Consider the following 18801-nt stretch of genomic DNA (forward strand, 5'->3'; position numbering starts at 1 on the left):
CAGCCACACTGCCCCGGGGTTCACGGCATCTGCGACAGCCAGAGCTACAGAAGGCTCGTGGACTGACCGCACCTGAGGGCGGGATCTGGGCCCCCACTGGGCCACTCCCAGAAGGTGTCCAGAGTCTACTTGAGTCTGATGGTAACATACTTTGCCAGAGTATGACGGTTTTCATCTTAAGTGTCCCCCTAAAGCTCATGTGCTGAAGGCTTGGTCCCCTGCTGAAGGCACTGTGGGTTGTGGGAGTCAGGAGGGCCATCTCTGTGCATGTGCATTTGAGAGTACGATGACACGCCCTCCTGCACACAGTGACCCTGGGGCCACACGCTGCCCTGTGAGGGTTCAGGTGGTGGGCAGCGGGGCCATGCTCTGGACGCGTATGAGGAGCCTCAGTCCCTTCCTCTCACTCTCTCTGGCCACCCTAAGGGAGCAGCTCAAGGACTCCCCCAAATTCCTTCCTCACCCCAGGTCAGAAACAACGGAGGCAGCTGACCATGGACTGAAGGCTCTGAAACCCAGAGCCAACCTGAGTCTTTCCTCCGTTTATCTCAGGTATTTTGTCATGGTGGTGCGGAGTTAAGACAAAAAGTATCTAGTGTCCTTGACCTGGTTGTAATGTGGAACTGGGACAGTGTCTCAGCCAGAGAAGTGAAACAGAGAGGGAGTGGAAAATCCATCTGCAGCAAACATCTAGATGGTTTTCAAAGCTCAGTGTGGGCCAGAGGCGTGCTGTCTGGTTGTCCCTCGTGGCCAGGAAGCCAGCCCCAAACTCACCGGCTAAATCAACAGTCATCTGATGATTATATGTCATGGCTCAGCCAGAAGATGTGTCTGGTCTGGGGGCGTGGACAGAGCAGGTCACCAGGCAGTTCAGTTTACAGGGCTGAAGATGGCCACGCTCCTGTGTCTGCTGTCTCAGTGAGGATGCGCTGAAGGCTGGGCACAGCGGACCCATCATCTGGAACACCTCCACGTGACCCTCCCACCGTGGCTCAGGATTCCAGGAAGAAGGTAAAGAGCTCCTATCCTCTTATGAGCCAGCCTTGGAAAGCAGTGCAGATCACGTCTGATGCACTCCACTGGCAGAAGCATCACCAATCACCCCGCCCCAGCAGGGAGGGCACGAACCCTACCTTCTGATGAGAGGCGTGCCAAAGAGGCTGCAGCCGTGCTGCCATCTGAGGGGACAATGACACGACCACACCTGCACTCACAGTGGCACTCATGCCACAGACTGTGGCCTGTGAGGGGTGATGTGGCTCGGGAGGAGCGGAAATTGCCTCTTGCTGGGCACCAGATCTCATGGATGAGTTCGGCATGCAAGCCAGACCCTGAAGGACTGAATGTCTACTATGACAGAGGAGGAGGAGGCATGTCCCGGCAGAGCAGAGACACAGAAGAGGCCAGCAAGGGCAGGAGGACTCCGAGGGTGTGCTGCAGGAAGAGGTCGCCTCAGGAACAGAGTGGATGCAGAAAGGTCACATTGGCAAAGATTAGGGACAGGGTAGGATGAGCATGGCTTAAAGAACCCACAGAGGACAGGACAGAGTGGAGAACTGAGAGGATTTGTAGGAGTCAGGAGAGGAGGGGACTCAGGTTCTTGAGGAGCTGAGTACTGGCTGATGGCGAGTGTTCTGGAGACTGGGCCTAGACTTCACCTTTAGAATAAGGGGCCTGTTCCTCCTCAGGGGTGGGAGGCAGGGAAAGAAAGGGATTATTGCTGGGCTTTTGAAGCACAGAGGAGTAAAGCAAGAGATGACCTCAATCCTGAGTAAGGCAGGGAGTGAGATTATTTACTGAAAGTTAAGAACCACTGATGAGTATGATAGACATTTACAAAATGTGTTTTTTTATTGTTCTAAATAATTGTACAAGTCACTTCTACTTTTAATGCTTTTTCTGATTACAAAAACACAGCAAATACAGAAGATTTTTAAACTAGTTAAAAACACAAGAAATGGAAGTCACCTATATCCTCCACTATCACCTCTGGGCAAGGACTAGGAGCTGCTCTATTTCCAAGCAGTCAATCTACTATGCAGAAACAATTCTATTTTATAATGCAGAAAGCAAGCATTTTACATCTCTGAGATTCTGGAGGGTTTTGTTTATGCTTCAACAGTCTGAGCACATCTTTGAAGGCAGCCCTGCTGTTGAGATACTGAAACTTACTCAGCCATGCCTCTGCTTTGGAACCTTTGGCATGCTCCTGACTCACCGCTATTTCATCCGTGTGGACATGGCAGGCACGTGCAGACGTACCTATGTGTGTGATAGAGATGCTTCAGGCTGGCCTCTCTGTGCTCTTCTTAGCACACACACTTCTTTCAGGACTCTTGAGGCATAGGGCAAGTTACCTTCCCAGAAAGGGCCGCCCTTTTTTGCCCTCAGAATAAAGCAGTAGGGCACCCTCTCCAACATCTCCATCCCTGACAAGAGGTACCTGGGGAGCTGCTGCTTCTGGTAGGCGGCATCTCGGTCCTCTCTTCAGCATCCAACCTGAGCTCCTGTTCTAAAGAGCCAGAGCTCAGAAAGGGCCTCTCTAAACCCCTTCTTTCCCTGGGGCCTCTGGGAGGGGTGAGCGGGTCAGAGGAGACTTGAAGGTGCCTTTCCCAAGGAGGTTCTGGGCCTTCGCCATCATCACTGGCTCCAGACGACCCAATTGGCCAATAAGAAGAGAAGGACAGAACAGGGCGCTCGCTATTTTTTGACCGTGGCGTTGACTAGGCGGAAATACGTGTGGGCAGGAGTCGCGGGGCGGCAGCGCCTTGCTCAGAAGTGCCCCACCGCGCGCGCACACCCGAGCCGCGGGGCCGCTCGGCGGAGCTCCCGGCAGGGGACGCGGCGGAGGGGCGCTGGAGGCCCGGCGGGGGTCGGCCACCCCCGCGGGCTGGGGGCGCGCCGCGGGCGGGGTGTCCCGGGGCGGCGCCCAGCCCCGCGCTCCGCCAAGTTTGCGCGCGGTCTCCGCCGACTCCCGGTTACCTGAGCCGGCGCTCACGTCACTGCCACATCATCTGGGCCTTTTATATTGCAAGGAAGCAGGAAAGAGGGAAGAAAAGCGGCGCCCGAGCGAGCCAATCGCGGGCGGGCGGCGGCGGGAGGAGCGCGCGGGCCGGAGCGGGGCCCAGCCGAGCCGAGGGGGCGGCGGCCGCTCCGGCCGGTCTGCGGCGCTGTCCGGGGCGGCGGGGAAGATGCTGCAGTCCCTGGCCGGCAGCTCGTGCGTGCGCCTGGTGGAGCGGCACCGCTCGGCCTGGTGCTTCGGCTTCCTGGTGCTCGGCTACCTGCTGTACCTGGTCTTCGGCGCCGTGGTCTTCTCCTCGGTGGAGCTGCCCTACGAGGACCTGCTGCGCCAGGAGCTGCGCAAGCTGAAGCGCCGCTTCCTGGAGGAGCACGAGTGCCTGTCGGAGCCGCAGCTGGAGCAGTTCCTGGGCCGCGTGCTGGAGGCCAGCAACTACGGCGTGTCGGTGCTCAGCAACGCCTCGGGCAACTGGAACTGGGACTTCACCTCCGCGCTCTTCTTCGCCAGCACGGTGCTCTCCACCACAGGTAGCAGGCCGCGGCCACCGCGCCACCGCCGCGGCTTCCGGGCCTCTCCGCCCCCGCCCCCAGCGTCTGGCCCGCCCTGGCCCCTTCAGCGGCCACCCGTGTGGGCAGGCTCCGCGGCGACGTGGCCTCGGGGCGCGACTTGGTGTGACCTCCCGTAACTCCTGGGGAGTGGTCCCTAACCTTCGGCCTGAGTGGCCGCCGGGGCTGCGTCGCTGCGTTCCTCTTTCGGGATACCCTAAGCTAGATCGTCAGGTGAACTGGTAGCATCCTGGCCGCCCAGCAAGGCGGTGGTATATAGCAACTGCCCCTTGTGCGGAGTGCGGTCACCTTCCTCCTGACTGGCTCCCAGAGGGCCGAGGCCGCACAATCTAGTACCGATAGCTCTGCGGGCCACCTTCCGGATTGCGCCTTCTCTTTTGGTCACCATGCATCCATATTTCGGCTTTCAGTACCCGGGAGGCAGTTTGGGGGTGGGTGAATGACATCACTCTGCTCTTTGCAGGTGACCTCTAACAGATCGGCTTCTTTCAGAGTAGGAGGAGGGTGGGGGAGAGGAAAGCGAGTGTCTGATTGCCCAGGAGCCGACAAAATGGGGCACCCTGATTCAGCAGTTATTTCAACTTTAGGTCTGTGCGGCTCCCGGTCAACTTCAAAGCACCACCTCCTGCAGGAGGCTCAGGAGTGGAGCAGCGTCCTCAGGTACAGGGGGGAGGGACACATGCCCCAGGCGCCATCGCTAAGCTGGATTAGATCCTGGAAGGCTCTTTCCCCAGCCTTGGCCAGTGAGGGAGGGGCACATGCCCAGGTGGAGACAGATGGGTGTCTGCCTGCGGCATGAATCTCCAAGGGCTCCAGCTGTCCCTCCTCCTTTGAAGAACCCATTTTGGTGAGCACAAGGTCACACACTTGCCAGTTCTCAGTGTAACCAGAATGGGGCCTGTGGTTCCCGGCAGGGAACACTTTGTAATCCCTGCCAGCGACCTTTACAGGTGGATCACCCTCGCGTGACTCCCTCCTCCCTGGCTCCACCTCCCAGGCTCTGTGGGTCATAAACCCTGAGGGCTATGCCCAGTTGATGGCTTTGGCAGTTACTCAATAATGAGTGAAAATAACATGGTCCATGAAGATCACATAGCACAATTATTCAGAAGTTTGGGGTGAATCACTGAGCTGCCCTAAGCTTATCTTAAAATAAACAGAAGTAGGAGTCTAGCTTGCATCGTGGTATTTTTAAAAACAGTGCTAAACATAGCCCTAAACAAGGCAAACCTACATCTCCCTTCCTGAAGATGGGTCTGCCCTTCTTACTCTTTGATTTTTATTTCAGCAAATGCTACCTCTGTTGTACTTACCTAGCTCTGTCCCTCTGCTCAGGCAGAATTCACCTTGCTTTCTGTTTGGATTATGCTTGGCTAGAGCAAGAACCCTTCATTATCTACAGAAGTCAGTATTTCCATGGGGCTACAGGAAGTTCACCACTGGGTCATGATGCTGGCTAAGTGTTCTGAGGATGGTGATAGCGCTCACTGTGTACCTTGTAGACAGGACAGAGTGAGGATGTACGGTGGAAAAGAACCTGCTTGCTTTTCCTGGCGGGGAGGGTTGTACATGAGTGGTGGAGCTCATGTATAATCTCAGTATCACATGTCCTTAACGAGATGTCCACAGTTAGTGTACCTCTTGCTTCTTCTGGGAAATCCTTCTATTTAAGATGTGAACCATCCTCACACTTTAGGAAAACATTTCAGTTTGTGTAGAACAGGCAGTAGGGACAGTTGTCTTATTATTGGTATTCAGATGGCATTGTAGTTCTTCAGAGAGTCTGGATTCATGCACAACAAGGGTCCATTTAGGAAACCAGTGCAAGGGGCACTTAGGGACACACCGAGTGAAAACGGTGCCTCTCGGTTTGTAAAATTAGCAGGTCAGTGGACTCTGGTCACAAGTGCAGCGTTCCGCGTCAGAGGCCCTCCTCTGTTGGTTTTGCACCGAGCCCTGTTGGACACAGTGACATTCCTTGTAGTCTCAAAACTGGTTTGGTGGCAGAGGGTCGGGTCACTTTTAGGTTAAAGCTGGTAAAACCACCTCATTACAATGGAGCTCTTCTCTGGCAGAGTGCCAGGCAGCTCAGGGGAGCTGGAGCTGATCCTGTCTCCTTCCCTTTAACCCCTACAGCCCTGTTGGTGGCCGTCACTGAGTCAGCCAGCTGCTGCATGGCACAGCCCCTCCCTGAATTGTCTGGAATAGTGATGACCGGCATCACAAAGATGCTGTTCTCAGTCGCCTTCGTTATAACACAGGTTCATCAGTGCCTTTGTGTCCCAGTCTTCTCGTCCCCAAAATTCCGAGTGTCCATTTCTGGAAGGAACTGGGTGAGGTCTTCATGGTCTATTTGGAAGAAGCCTTAGGTTGGCCCCGTCCACAGTGTTTTCTTCGTTCTCTGCCAAGGACTCAGAGTATTTCTAACAATCAACTTAATACCTCTTTACTTCCCCTTTGAGGGGAGAGAAGACTGTTCTCCTCTGCCAGGTTCGTGACTGAGGCACCAGTAATGAAAGACAGGCTGACAGGAGAACAGCGTGCACATCTGTGTAAGTGTTACGTGGACGGAGCCTTCGGTGATGGTGATGGATAGGACGTTCTTTTCTTCTGGGCCTGGGGTGGGCGCCCCTGGATGAGTGTCATCTTCAGCAGAAGGTCAGACATGTCCAGCATGGCCTGCTGCAGGGCAGAAGGCGAGGAGGAGGAGGTGAGGGTGGCCTTCCTGCTCTGCTGCTTCCTCAGATGCGATGGTGCCACGTTTTGAAGTGGTAGTATTGATCCCCATCGCCCTTAATCCAAAAAAAGACACAGGGACATCTCCATGAGAAATGGCTGAGAGTGGGAGAAACAGAACTTTCTGGAAGGAAGAGGGGGCTTAAAAGCCAGAGGAGAAGGAAGTATCCCCACCTGACTCACACTGTGATTTACCCTGAGGATCGAGGACATGTCTTGGTGGTATTTGGGGAGTAAGATGTAATTTTTTTGAAGTTATCTTTAGTAGCCACCTAAGACTTTGAGCCACATTGTTCATTCTTTTTAAAAATTTCTTTGTGTTTGTTGTTTTCCGATATACATGATAGTAGAGTGTGTCTTGCCATAGCCCACATACGTGGAGTCTCACTTCCCGTTCTTGTGGTTGTACCTGATGTGCAGTTTCACTGGTCACGTATCATGTGAGCACAGGAAAGAGAGGTCTGATTCCTTCTATTGTCTACATGGTTCATTCTTATTCTTTTTTTTTTTTTTTTTACTTTGGTACCAAGATTGCACCGAGGATTGCTTAACCACCGAGCCACATCCCCAGCCCTTTTTTTAATTTTATTTAGAGACAGGGTCTCACTGAGTTGTTTAGGGCCTCTCTAAGTTGCTGAGCCTGGCTTTGAACTGGCGATCCTCCTGCCTCAGCCTCCTGTGCTGGGATTACAGGTGTGAGCCACCGCGCCTGGCCCTCGTTCATTCTTAAGAACCACGGGTGATGTTGCTTTGCCACGGTGTGCTCCTTATCCACTCCCACCCTGCCAAACGGCCATGCCCTTGACAGGAACGCTTGGTAAGGTAGCGTTTCATTCCTACGCGCTCTGAGGGCGGCTACTGTTTGCTGACGTGGGATCCGCAGGACGCTCTGTCTGCTTCTGTATCTGCAGCCACGGTGCCTTTCCGCAGATGCTGTCTGGTCCCTGTTCGTGAAGAGATGTTTTGAAACTCTCAAAAATGTGCCCAGTAAAGGAGCTTTTGGAGTTTGTTTGCAGTGCTCTCTGATGTAGCCAGAGGGGGAGCTATGAAAGCACAGGTGGACCCGTGCCTGGCTCCTGCGCGTCAGGGAGCTGTGCGTTCACACCCACACCTGTTTCTGGAGCTACCAGAGCAGAGCAGGGCTGAGCCACCCACGGTCGGCTCCTGGGCCCGACCTGTCCCCCCGCCTGTGCTTGTGTGGCCTGAGCTAAGAATGGCTTCATGTTTTCAGATGGTTGGGGAAATGCTAGAGGGACAACAGTATTTCCTGACACATTAAGGTTTTAAGACAATCAAATTTCATGGCCCGTAAGAAGTTTATTGGCCCACACCACACCCGTTCCTTTGTAATTTGTGGCTCCCTTCTGGTGGCTGTGGCAGAGGTGGGGAGTTGTGATGGAGACCACGCGGCCTCCAGACCCAGGACACATCCCGCGTGTGCAGACCCAGCGTGCTACACTGGGGAAAGACGCGCTGAGGAGCCTCGAGGTGTTCTGCCACGCGACACTTCCTTGGCACTTCCTGCTCAGCTCAAGTGGGAAGCGGCATCTGAACTGTGGGTCCCCTTCAACAACCGCTTGCAGAACTGGGGTGGCTATTACAGGGTGCCACTGACTTGGGGGCAGATCTGTGACACTGCTTTTTCTATTTAGAGCTGTACTTGGTGTAGGGATCATCTTATTCTAAACATGGAGTAGTAGGACAGTGAAGATGACCGAGCAGAGTACTGAGCCAGGAGGGATGGGAAGTGGCGTGCACCGAGGTTTCTGGTCTCTCCTCCCGGGAGAGCCTGTGCCTGGCTGCGCCTTCACGTTTACTTCCACACATTGCCCTGCGTGGGTTTCAAGCCCCTGGCTGACTCAGCAGGGAAAGCGCAGCCCAGGGTGTGGGTGACAGGTGGTGGGGATGGGCAGCTTGGCATCCACAGAACAAAATGATGTAAGACACATCCTTTGCCCCTCCCTGGTCGGTGCCAGGCAGCCTGTGTGTGCAGCATCTTCCAGGTGTTCAAGGAACCCGTGAGGTGTGGCCTCCACTCTCGTCCTCTCTCCAGGACAGAAACTGAGGTCCGCATGGGGTCACAACTAGAGGTGACCTGCTCTGGAAGTGACCCCTGGTGCTCCTGACCTGAGAGCCCAAGTAGTGCATTGGCTGTGTCTCCATCAAGTTCACAGGTTCCCGACCCTGTGCAGCAGACCATGACTGCATTTGAAGACAGGGACTTTACAGAGGAGGTTGAGAAGGAGGACCTGGCTCAAAGGCAGCCATCTGCGGATCTGAAAGCGGTCTCCCAAGAGACTGAACTTCTGTCTCTGACTCTCAGCCTCCAGAACTGTGAGAAAACAAATTCCTATTGCTGAAGCCATTGCGCTCTGGCGTTCTGTTATGACAGCTCTAGAGAATGAAGCAAGGGGGCCCCGTTATTTTTATTGGCATGAAAAAATAAATATAGGAGCACAAGAAACAGGAATTTTTAAGTCTTTTTACTGTTGCTGCAGTTTCATACATTGTACCTGAATAGGATGTCACCATGGTAGAGCCTATGTTTTTTGATGTCACTGATCCATTAAGAAAGGACTTCAGCTTGCTCCTGCTCCAGGCCGAGTTGGATAGCACACTCTGGAAGCATTTCAGTGTGGAAGCGTGTTCAGCTTGCCACCCAGGTGACGGTCTGGCGAGCGGATTCAGCGTTTCATTGTCAAACCCAGCTTGTCTTCATGACGTCAGCTCTTGAATATTTTGAAGAGCTTCTCTCCCCCTCCCCATAAACTACAAACTTGCTGTTCTCTGCACCTGTTTTATAGCACCTGGAACACACTGTAACTGTTGTCAATGGTTATACCTTGAAAGAAGCTGTGCCTTTGCTTTTTATGACCTAACTGTAAGTCTTGTTAAGAACAGGCTCTTCCAATGTGCAGTGAACCTAGCGGGGCCCTCGGGACGCACTGTCCTGAACGGTGGGTGGGCAAAACATCTACAGAGTAGTGGACACGTGTGAGACCAGAGCACATGAAATCGCCCACACTCGGTCACTGTGACCTATGAGAAGGGTGAGCCCAGGTGAGCCCGCCCACTGCGAGGGTGGTCTCAGGGACAGATGCCTGGCTGCAAATGCTGTCTTTGGCACGGTGGGAGGGGCACCCAGCTGAATTTCATCCTGAGAGTCACCCACGGGTGCCAGTTACAGCTGTCCGTGGAGACCTCGCCATGTTCACGTCACCTATTCCAGACAGGAGATAAAGACCCTGTCAGAGATGGTGCTCTTGAGGGGTTGCCCGTGACCCTGCTCTCCCTGGACTCAGCTGGATCTGGCTTCCTGTGGTCTTTCTCTGTAGGTCCTGTTTCTTCAGTCCTCAGAGTTGTGTTCTCTCCGCAGCAGGAGGTGCAGGGCTCTGGCCCCGACCTGAGGGCAGAAGCGAGGCAGAAGTGGGGTTCGGGACCACATTGCTCTTTCAGCTTGCTGCTCCTGAAGGCCGGCGTGGCTCTGCAGGCTTGCTGCTGCTTTCTAGGGGCCCTCGCGTTCCCTTTCTCCCATTCGCAGAGCACACTTGGTTGCTGTGTTGACGAAGATGAATCGGCTTCGGTTAGACACTAGCATTTTTTGTTATTTGGCGGATCAGCGTCTACCTTTCTGCCCTGGCCGCTCTGACTGGAGCTGACTTGTGAAAGGCAAGGCCGCCTTCCGAAGCCTCCGTGGGTGTGAGTATAGCACTGTCACCATTGGCCGAGGTCCTCTTGTTCCGTTCTGATAGAAACCACAAACTGGCACTCCCTGAGCCCTCCGAGCTCTGAGCCCACGTGCCAGTGACTCTCAGCTCTTCGTGTGCTCCTATGGCCCGAGTGTCAGCAGTTCCCAGCAGCTAGTGTCAACAGCTCTCCAAGCCATTTCCTGGCAGCTGAAGGCCCTCCTCCCCGGAGTGGCTTCTGTCCAGCTCTCTGCTACTCTCAGGCTGCTGGGCATTGTCAGGAGTAGTGGCTCTTGGTGCCACCAGCTCAGGGCCACCAGTTCAGCCTGCTCTTCCCAGGATAAAGATCACAAGCAGGCTGTGAAACTCATCGGAGCCAGGCTTTGCTGTGGCTCTTCTGCAGCACAGGGAAACGGAAGTCCCAGACTGACCCGAGACTGAGGAGCAGGCTCCTTTTACAGCCTCTATAGCCTCTCTGCCATTCATGGCTGTATACTGCTCCTGTGGACCAGATTGGGAACAGCCAAGGAGGAGGGGAGGCATCCAGAGGGGCTGCAGGGAGGAGTCCTCAGGCATCGCCACAGGTCTCTCAAAGGTGCTGCAGCCAGCGAAAGTGAAGTTTCCTGGGCCATCGCCGGGCATCGGACACGGTCATGGCTGACTCCAAGGCATCTGGGTCAGCCACAGCTGTTAAAGATGGAAGCAGAGCATGGGTCCTGCTGTCTTGTCTCAGTACTGTGGGGGCTTTAGGTGGAAAGCTCACTGTGAATTCAGAGACCCAGGTACCACAGAGTCGATGGAATCATGGCTGGATTCAGAAAGAAAGCCAAGATGCGTGCGGGCCTGAGGCCTAGGTGTGCACCTTGGAGATCACTAGAGATGCTTCTTCCTTGCTAAAGCTCCAGGGCCTCAGTCTTGACCCAAACAGGACCAACTGGCTGGAGGATCTTCTCATCTCAAACAGAAATCCCAAATCGCATGAGTGCAGCTCTTCGTGTTAGCAGCTCCGGCACCAGCAGCTCTCAGCTAGCATTAGCAGCCCTCCTCATGGCTCCCCCGGCAGCCAGAGGCTGTGGGGTGCTTACAGAAGCCAGAGCAAATGGCTCCAGCAGCTCCCCATGCCTCTTGGCAGTTCTCTGCCCCTCCCCACTGTTCCCCAGCTGCTGACCACCCTGTTACCAGCCCTGGATAGTGATCAGCAGCCTCAGAGTTCCAGCTCAGCCTGCTCTGAGAAATCAAGGTAGAAATCAAGAATAGGCAAAATACAGCCGCCTAGCAGAGGACCTAGGTAGCAGAGCAGCAGGAAACAGCACACACGCTACTCCGATGGGGCAGGGGAGGCTGCTTATGTAGACAGAAAGCTGGGCTTGCGCAGTGGACTCATGCATGTGCAACGCGGCTGCCCACCCCTGACGTCTGCTTAGTCATGGGGAGGGAGGGTCTCCTTGCAGGCAGTATTGGAGACAGCTGAAGGGCTGCAGAGGGGAGAGGGGCAGGGTCATCCGGGATGGACACGTGACCAAAGTGACTGCAGACATTCGACAGCGGTGGCTGTTGAAGATGGATAGAAAGAAAGGTAGAAGACCTCTTTGGAGTGTCAGGCTCCTCCCTCCCGACCCAGCTGAGCAGTTAGTTCACTCAACTCCGGGCTCTGTCCCCTTTCTGTTCACTCCACTGAGGCTTCTTGAGGTTTATTCTGACCCATTTCGTTGTTGGGTCTGTAGTCCACTTGCTGGTGGAGCAGGGAGGCAGGAGAGGCCATCTCCAGGAATTGCTGCCCGAGGGCCTGCTGGCAGGGGTGCAGGACCCTGCTCAGGGCCTGCCCAGGCTCCTTCCTGAGTCTTTGTGCCCTTTCTCCCAAGCACTTAACCTCTGCCTGCTGGTCCCCTGACTCTTTGAGTGCCACCCTGCGTGGAAGTAGCCCCATCTTCTATCACAGCACTTGCCACCCCAGACCCAAGTGACTGGTTTTCATGTCTGTCCCCCAGGAGTGCTCCCCCTGGATGACTAGGACTCACCCCCTTGCGCGCTGGGCAGGGCAGCTCAAGGACATCTCTCCCCTGTCTGAGACGGTCTGTGGCCTGAGGAAGGCTCTGGAGTTGTTCATTTGCAACTGTGTCGTCTCGCTGAGGAAGCAGGTGCGGATTGCTGGAATGACTGGAAGCGTTCACCTGCACGTGGTGTGCGAGGGCCGGCACAGCATTGACAGCGGGTGAGGCCCTCGGGGCTGCGGGAGGTCCTCTTCCCTCCTGCGTGCCCGGGCACTGAGCTGGGCCCTGGGTTATGTTACAATGTCGAAGTATCTGCACACATTTATACGTTTACCAGAATGTTTAGTGTTCAGTGATTTGGTATAAAATATGTGTTATATGTGTTCAAAGAATATCTTCAGCACGATTTTTAGGAGTAGCTAATATTAAGTGAAGTCACCATGGAATGAACCTGTGTGGTTTCTGGTTTTAGGAAGTAAATAGGGGAATGGGAGTCTTCTCTTCCTAAGAGCTGCAGAGTGGGAGGGTGTTGGCTCATTTTGGTTTCAGATTGTGCCCCAGGGGGAGGCCACCGTGTGACCTCTTCTCGTCTCCATGTGCTTCTTGACTCACCCCTTTGCAGATGAGGCTCCTTCCCATCCCTAACCATCTGAGCACCCTCTTTTTTTTTTTCTCAAATGCTGTGTTCTGGATGTCGCCTCAGCCTGGGAAGAGCCAGGCAGGGGAAAGGGAAGTGCTTCAAGCTAGAATCAAAAGGTCGGAACATTCTGGCCAGTGCGATTCTTCCGGTGCTTGAACACCGGTCACCAAGACACTTAATTATTTAGCGCCCGGTCTTAGGTGGATTAAGTTAATTAAAGCAGCTGGCGAGACTGCACCTGGCTGCTTCCTTTTGGGGTCGGAGTCAGACCAGCTCCCGTGGGATTCTGAGCGGGCGAGGGTCCCCCTCACCTCCCACCTGCTGCCCAGAGCTCTGCTTGTGTCGTCCCAGAAATCCTCCTGTCTCCTGCCCGCAGGCGGCTCCCAAGGGTGCCCCTCCCTGGGCATGGGTGGGCACAGTCCCCAGCAGCAGGGGAGGGGCTATGGTGGGCAAGCTACTGGCTCCTCCCTCTGCAGAGCAGGCAGTGCTGGGGGGAAAGAGACCCATTAAAACTGCAAAAAAATTTTAAAAATGGTAGCTCATGGAAGGGGTGCTGATGCCAAGGGCCCCTCTGGTTGAACACCCGCTTGGGTGAGGATGCCCCGGGTGTTTTCTATACTAGGTTTCATGGTGGGTTTGTGTGCCCGACTCTCATGGGGCCCAGGTGTCTAGAAGTCCAGCCTGGGGCTGTAAAAGTGAGTCAGGCTGCTGTTAAGGGGAACATGTGTGCTCAGCTGTGCCGGCCTCCCTGCCCGGGCCAACTGCTGGACGCCCTGTGGAGTGCTGGCTGGGCCGGCCGGCTCTCTTGGGCATGTCACCCTCAACAAAGCCCACTGGCAGCCTCTGGACCAGGCCGGCCAGGTCAGGTCTTCTTTCGACTTAAGGGCTGAGATCCTGGGTCTTGAGAAGCTTCCTGAGTTTGGCCCTGCTCTTTCTCCAGCCTGTGAGGACGCAGAAGAAAATGCCGTGCAGGGGTCACCCCTCAGACCTGGGACAGCCCGCCACTGGCTGAGGACCAGGTGAGGCATAGCACTCTCGGAGAGCTGTGGAGCCTCTGTGTGGAGCTGTGGGGGACCCGGCAGCCTCCGCAGGACTTGGAGGGGAGAGGGCTGTGGGCTGCAGCGTGCAGGGGCTTCGTGGAGGAGGTGGATTGCGAGGAAACCAGCGACAAGGCTGGGTTTGGGTGGGTGGGCTGGTGGGCAGAGGGTTGGTGAGGACAGGGGCCTCTGCTTAGCCCAGACACCCAGGGTGGACCTAAGCCCGGCTGAAGAGAGAGTGAGGGTGTCCGTGTGGAGAGCCAAGAGTGGAGGGCAGGCAGTGGCCACCATACCGTTGGTGGGGGCAACGTGTGCAGCAGAGTTGGTGCTGGACTCCCAGGGGACGGGGCCACACGGACTTCCTGGCTGCTCTGTGACACGGGGCCCCCACCCCTAGGCTCCTGCAGCCATTCTGACTCACGGGGGCTTGGCCCTGACGGGAGACCCTGTGGAGGTGGGGACAGGGCCGTGGGAATGGAGGAGCCATGGCAGACTGGCTGCTGGAGTCCCAGGTGGACCTCAAGGGGACCTCCAGCCTGGGCCCAGGGCACAGTGGACAGGGGTTTCACAGCCAGACCCCAGGTGTACGCAGCAGCGCGGCTTCTCTCACGGACCGTGGGGAGCAGCCCCACTCTGCATCCCCTGCCTGCCCACGCCCAAGCCTCAGCTAGACCCCAGACTCTGCGTCTTCTGGGGAGGCGCCTGCGAGCGTTGGCGGTTAGCTGTGGGTGACGTTGTCGCAGAGTTCGTTGGATTCCATGCAGTCGCCCCGACGTGATTACACTCTTAATTGGCTATAAGTAATTTATTTTGTCCCAGCAAGACCTCAGCTACACCTGGGGCGCTGATTCAGTTGCCTGGGTGTGACTTCACGGAGGTTTGCCTTCCTGTCGTCTGTAAAAGCAGCGTGGCGCCTTGTAGGTGCTCCAGGTGGCTTCTTAGTGTGTGGGACTGAGCGCCAGGATGCCCAGCTTCACTTTGGCCGGGGACACTGGATCCCAGGAGTCTTCCTCAACCAGAGTGGGGATGGCCGAGCTGCCGAAAGACGAGGCAAAGGCGCCTTTCCGCTTACAATCTGTCTCTGTCTTTTCCTCACTGGCTGTGAGACTTTGTAAAACACTGCCCCACGGTCACTCTTGTGAAGTCTGCTTTTCCTTCTTGCTACTTTATTTGAGAGGCATGAACTCAGTAACCAAGTCCCATATTGAACCTGCATGTGTGCTGGCTGCCCGTGACCAGGGCGCTGCGCAGCCCGGGCAGGTTGAGAGGTGCGCGTGCGTGGATGTGTTTGCAGAGCAGAATGACGTCGAGGAGACCTGGCCGTCCTCAGGACCTGCCCGGGAGCTCGGGACCCTCCGGTGGTGTCAAGGTGGATGCACTCGAGGCTGCGAGTCTGACTTTGCAGTGTGGTCTCTTCACATACGTGCCCTCTGAGCAGTCACAGCACCAGGCTTCTCTCCACAGCCTGCTCTGTGCCTGTGTGGCACTTGCTCAGCTGATCCTCAGTGTGCCCTTTGCCACCATGTGCAGGGCACTGAGGCGTGCGGGTCGCCCATGGGAGGCGCCACCCCCGAATGGCTGAGGTCTGCCTGGCCATGGAGGGAGGGACGGGACCCCTGCTGCGGGGGGAGCTCAGTGGGTCTCTGTGCTTGGAGAGGGAGGTCTGGAGCCACTGTGCCCTCTGCCTCAGGGCGGTGAGGCAGCCTCCTGTGTCTCTGCGAAGGTCGCTAGTACCAGGACGCCCAGTGAGATGATTCGCCTGGTTTTGAGCTTGTGCAGCCTCCACTTCCTTCCTCATCTGGACTTGGGGCTGGGCTGGGCTCGACCTGTGCTCCCAAAGAAACATGCCCGCCATCCCCCTCCTCAGGCTTGTCCTGTGCGTCCCCCACATGACTCCAGCGTCTGCCTTTCCCTTGCAGGTGATTCCCCATTTCCCCTCAAAGGCAGAGGCAGGGGACCCGTGTCATTCAGAAACTGCAAGACGGGGCCATCTTCCCGCTGGCAAACCCTGATGGAGGTCTCCTAGCTCGGCCTGGCTGTGGTGGGAACCTTGTGTCCACATAAGATGCCGTGGCCAGGTGCACCTGCCCGGCTCTGCCCCTCCTGTGCTGCTTGCTGGCTGGAGAAACCCCGTGTGGGGCTTTGTCTCTCTCAGTGGCAGGAGGCAGCTGCCCTGGAGCTTCCTAGCATGGTGAATGCATGCTGTGTCCACTGGCTCCAGGGACTCTTGCTCTGCCCTGAGGGCTGCTGCCCACGGCCATCAGGACACATCATGATGTGTTCTGTGTGAGTTCACTTACACACAGGTACACTTGTCCTGTTTTCTTTTTTTTTTCTTTAAAAATATGAGCTCTAATCTGAAGCTCGTAAGTCACGACATTGCCTGATGACAGTGATGAGAATAGGTTGTTAGTGGGTTTGGCCAGGTGGGATGACAGTGTCGATGAATGGGCCAGAGTCCTTGGGGGTCCTTGTTTGGTGGCCCACCAACCCTGGCTCTCGTCCACTAGGCTTTTAGCAGCTGGCGGTCACTGCGACAAAGTCTGTAAAAACGTATGTATTCACATCAGTGACCGCAGGAGAGCTTGCCTCCGAGGGTGCGGGGAGTTCTTCCCGGGGCATTTCCACGTGGTCAGTACCTCAGCAGAAGCCCCGCTGGACGTGGCATTGTGGGGAACGTTAGTAGCCCAGTAAAAATGCCCGTTTTCCTGAGGGATTCAGAAACTATTGTCAATTCCAAGAATATTCGGCCTTATTACTCTGCGAGTGGCCGACTCTGAGAGATGGAATCTGCAGCCCCGTGTCAGATAGCATGTCCTGCAGAGAAAGACGCTGTCGCTGTGACTTGTCTGACGTTTCAGCCACACCTGTGAGTGTTCAGAGCTGGGAGGCCGTCCGAGGAGGGCCGAGTTTGGGGGCCGCTAGTGTCTCAGACGCCACGTTTCGTGTTGGTGCCGGGGCCAGCCCTGCTGTTGTCTGGGCTGGGCCTTAATGGAGGCCATGCTGAGCGGCGGCTGAAGGAGGAAGCCCTGTGGCTGGTCCCGGTGGGTGCCAGGCAAGAACCGCTTCCGCCCTTGGTGTGAGGAGGGACGGTTCCCACTGTTCCAGGGCCTCAGGGAAGCAGTCTTTCCGGTTATTCATCTATTATCACCTGGCAGTGGCCAGGAACAGGAGTGGACACGCCCAGTGAGATGCCCGCGTCCCCACATGGCCTTCAGAGCTTCCATGGCCCTTGCTCACGTTCCCTCTGATTGCTGCTGCGACCAGTGCGGGCAGACCCTTGTCGCCCTGTGTTGCGGATGTGGGATGGAAGCTGGAGAGTCCGCGTCTGCCTTGTTGGGAGGCACTGGGGTGGCAGGATCGGGGCAACCCCTGTGCGCCAGCGCTGGGCGCGTGGAGTCCACGGGTCTGATGGCGGCTGTGGTTCGGGTCTGGAGGGCCCAGGGCCCTGGCTGGAAGGCCTGGGGTCCAGCTTGGTGCAGCTGGGAGGCTCTGGGGCCTTCGGAGGTGGGGCCTCACGGAGGTCTGCAGGCAGGTCATGGAGGCCATGTCCCAAAGGGATCCTGGGACCCCGTCTCTCTCTTCTCCATTGCTGCCGGGGCACGAGCTAGGAAGCTTGCTTTGCCATGTCTCTGTCACGAGGAGCTGGCACTGGCCCCAAACAATAGGGCCAACTCCCCATGGACTGGAAACTCCAAAACTGTGAGCCACAGTGAACCTTTGTTCTTGGTGAGTTGTCACCTGTGTGTCACAGTGACGGACAGCAGAGAGAACAATAGCCGCGCGAAGGAGAGGCAGGCTTGTGGGCGGTGGTGCCCGCAGGAGCAGTCGGCCACTCCGGCTGAGTTAAGTGCTCGCCAGGGAAGCAGCGGTCACGAAGGACCGGGCCCTGTGCTCCCTGGGAGTCGGTGAGGTGAGGGAAGCGGGGCGGACTCTTGGGAGGAGGCAGGTGCAGCCTGTCTGCCTGCTGCCCGCAGAGGCACGGGGCTGGTGTGGCCTCTCTGCGAGCCAGGACACTTTGCCACACACGCGGTCGCTTCTCTCCAAAGCTCCACTGAAGTGTTATCACCCTGACTGAACACGAGGCGTCCAGCCTTGGCCCAGCTCCAAAACAAGAAAGCACGTTGAAACAGAAGCCGTTCTCGGGTGCAGGCTGCCCGTTGTTCAGGCCGACTTTTTAAAATGGAGTACTCAGCTCAAGCAGTGAGTACCCACATTTCCTTCCTTTTCAGGAGCTGCTTCGATGCTTTGTTAATGGCAGTGATCAGCTTGTGAGTGGAAAACACAAGATCATTTCCCTGTGATGTCCTGTGTGTGATGTACCCGCTTGGTGGGGAGACTCGCCAGGGTGTGTCTCCCCAGCACAGCTCAGTTAACAGTGGCGTTTAATTGTGAAACGGAAGCCACACAGGTACCTCGAGCCCCCTGTGACAGGACCAGCAGGCACCACCTGGCCCTAAGGAGCCGGAGTCTGGTCCCAGGACAGGGCAGGTTCCCGCTGCTCCTGCTCGAGAGGTTGGATGGAGCTGAGGGCTCAGGCCAGCGGGACCGTGACTGCTATTAGAGGTCGCGACACTCCACCTGCCATGCAAGGGCAAGCTCATGGGTCTCCTCGTCCACTCTGCCATCATCCTCACATGGTGCACCTTGGGCAGCTGCCCCGAAGCACTGGAAAACAGCGTGTACTGAAGCGCTCACTGTGGAGCATTCCTTCTAGAAGGAAGAATGATCCTGGCCAACACAAGAGAACGTGGAATACGTCACAGAAAGCGGTCGCATACAGGAAAGCGAAGCCATGAAGGGAGGCAAGGCCTCCGCTGAGGGCCCAGGGGATGTTACCAGGTGACCGTGGGCCTCTCTGAGCTGAGGGCATCTGAACCAAGACTTGACATTGGGGAAAATGCCTGCCAGGTGCGTGGGTAGGGAGGTTGCCGGGCAAAGGCCCGGAGGCAGGAGGGTGTGGCATGGAGGTGGCTTCTGCTAGTTTTCCCAGGACCCCTCTGTAGGTCCTAGAGCAAGCAGAACATCTCAGAAAGTCCCATCTGAGTCGCCAAAATGAAGGCGAGAAAACCAGTTTTCCTCAACAGTCATTGGCTTGTAGTTGAGAGAATTTCCTGTAACAATAG

General features: G+C 56.2%; 1 protein-coding gene across 1 annotated transcript in view; it reads left to right on the plus strand.

The window, feature by feature from the left end:
- Positions 1-1914: 1914 nt before the first annotated feature.
- Positions 1915-18801, plus strand: part of KCNK1 (potassium two pore domain channel subfamily K member 1) — a 34040-nt gene continuing 17153 nt past the window's right edge. The window contains exon 1 of the mRNA XM_079106743.1: positions 1915-3546. Within this exon, the coding sequence (XP_078962869.1) occupies positions 3192-3546 (355 nt within the window). The 5' untranslated portion in view covers positions 1915-3191. The remainder of the gene's footprint in view (positions 3547-18801) is intronic.

The sequence above is a fragment of the Sciurus vulgaris genome (assembly GCF_902686455.1).
Source record: "Sciurus vulgaris genome assembly, chromosome: 12".
NCBI lineage: Eukaryota > Metazoa > Chordata > Mammalia > Rodentia > Sciuridae > Sciurus > Sciurus vulgaris.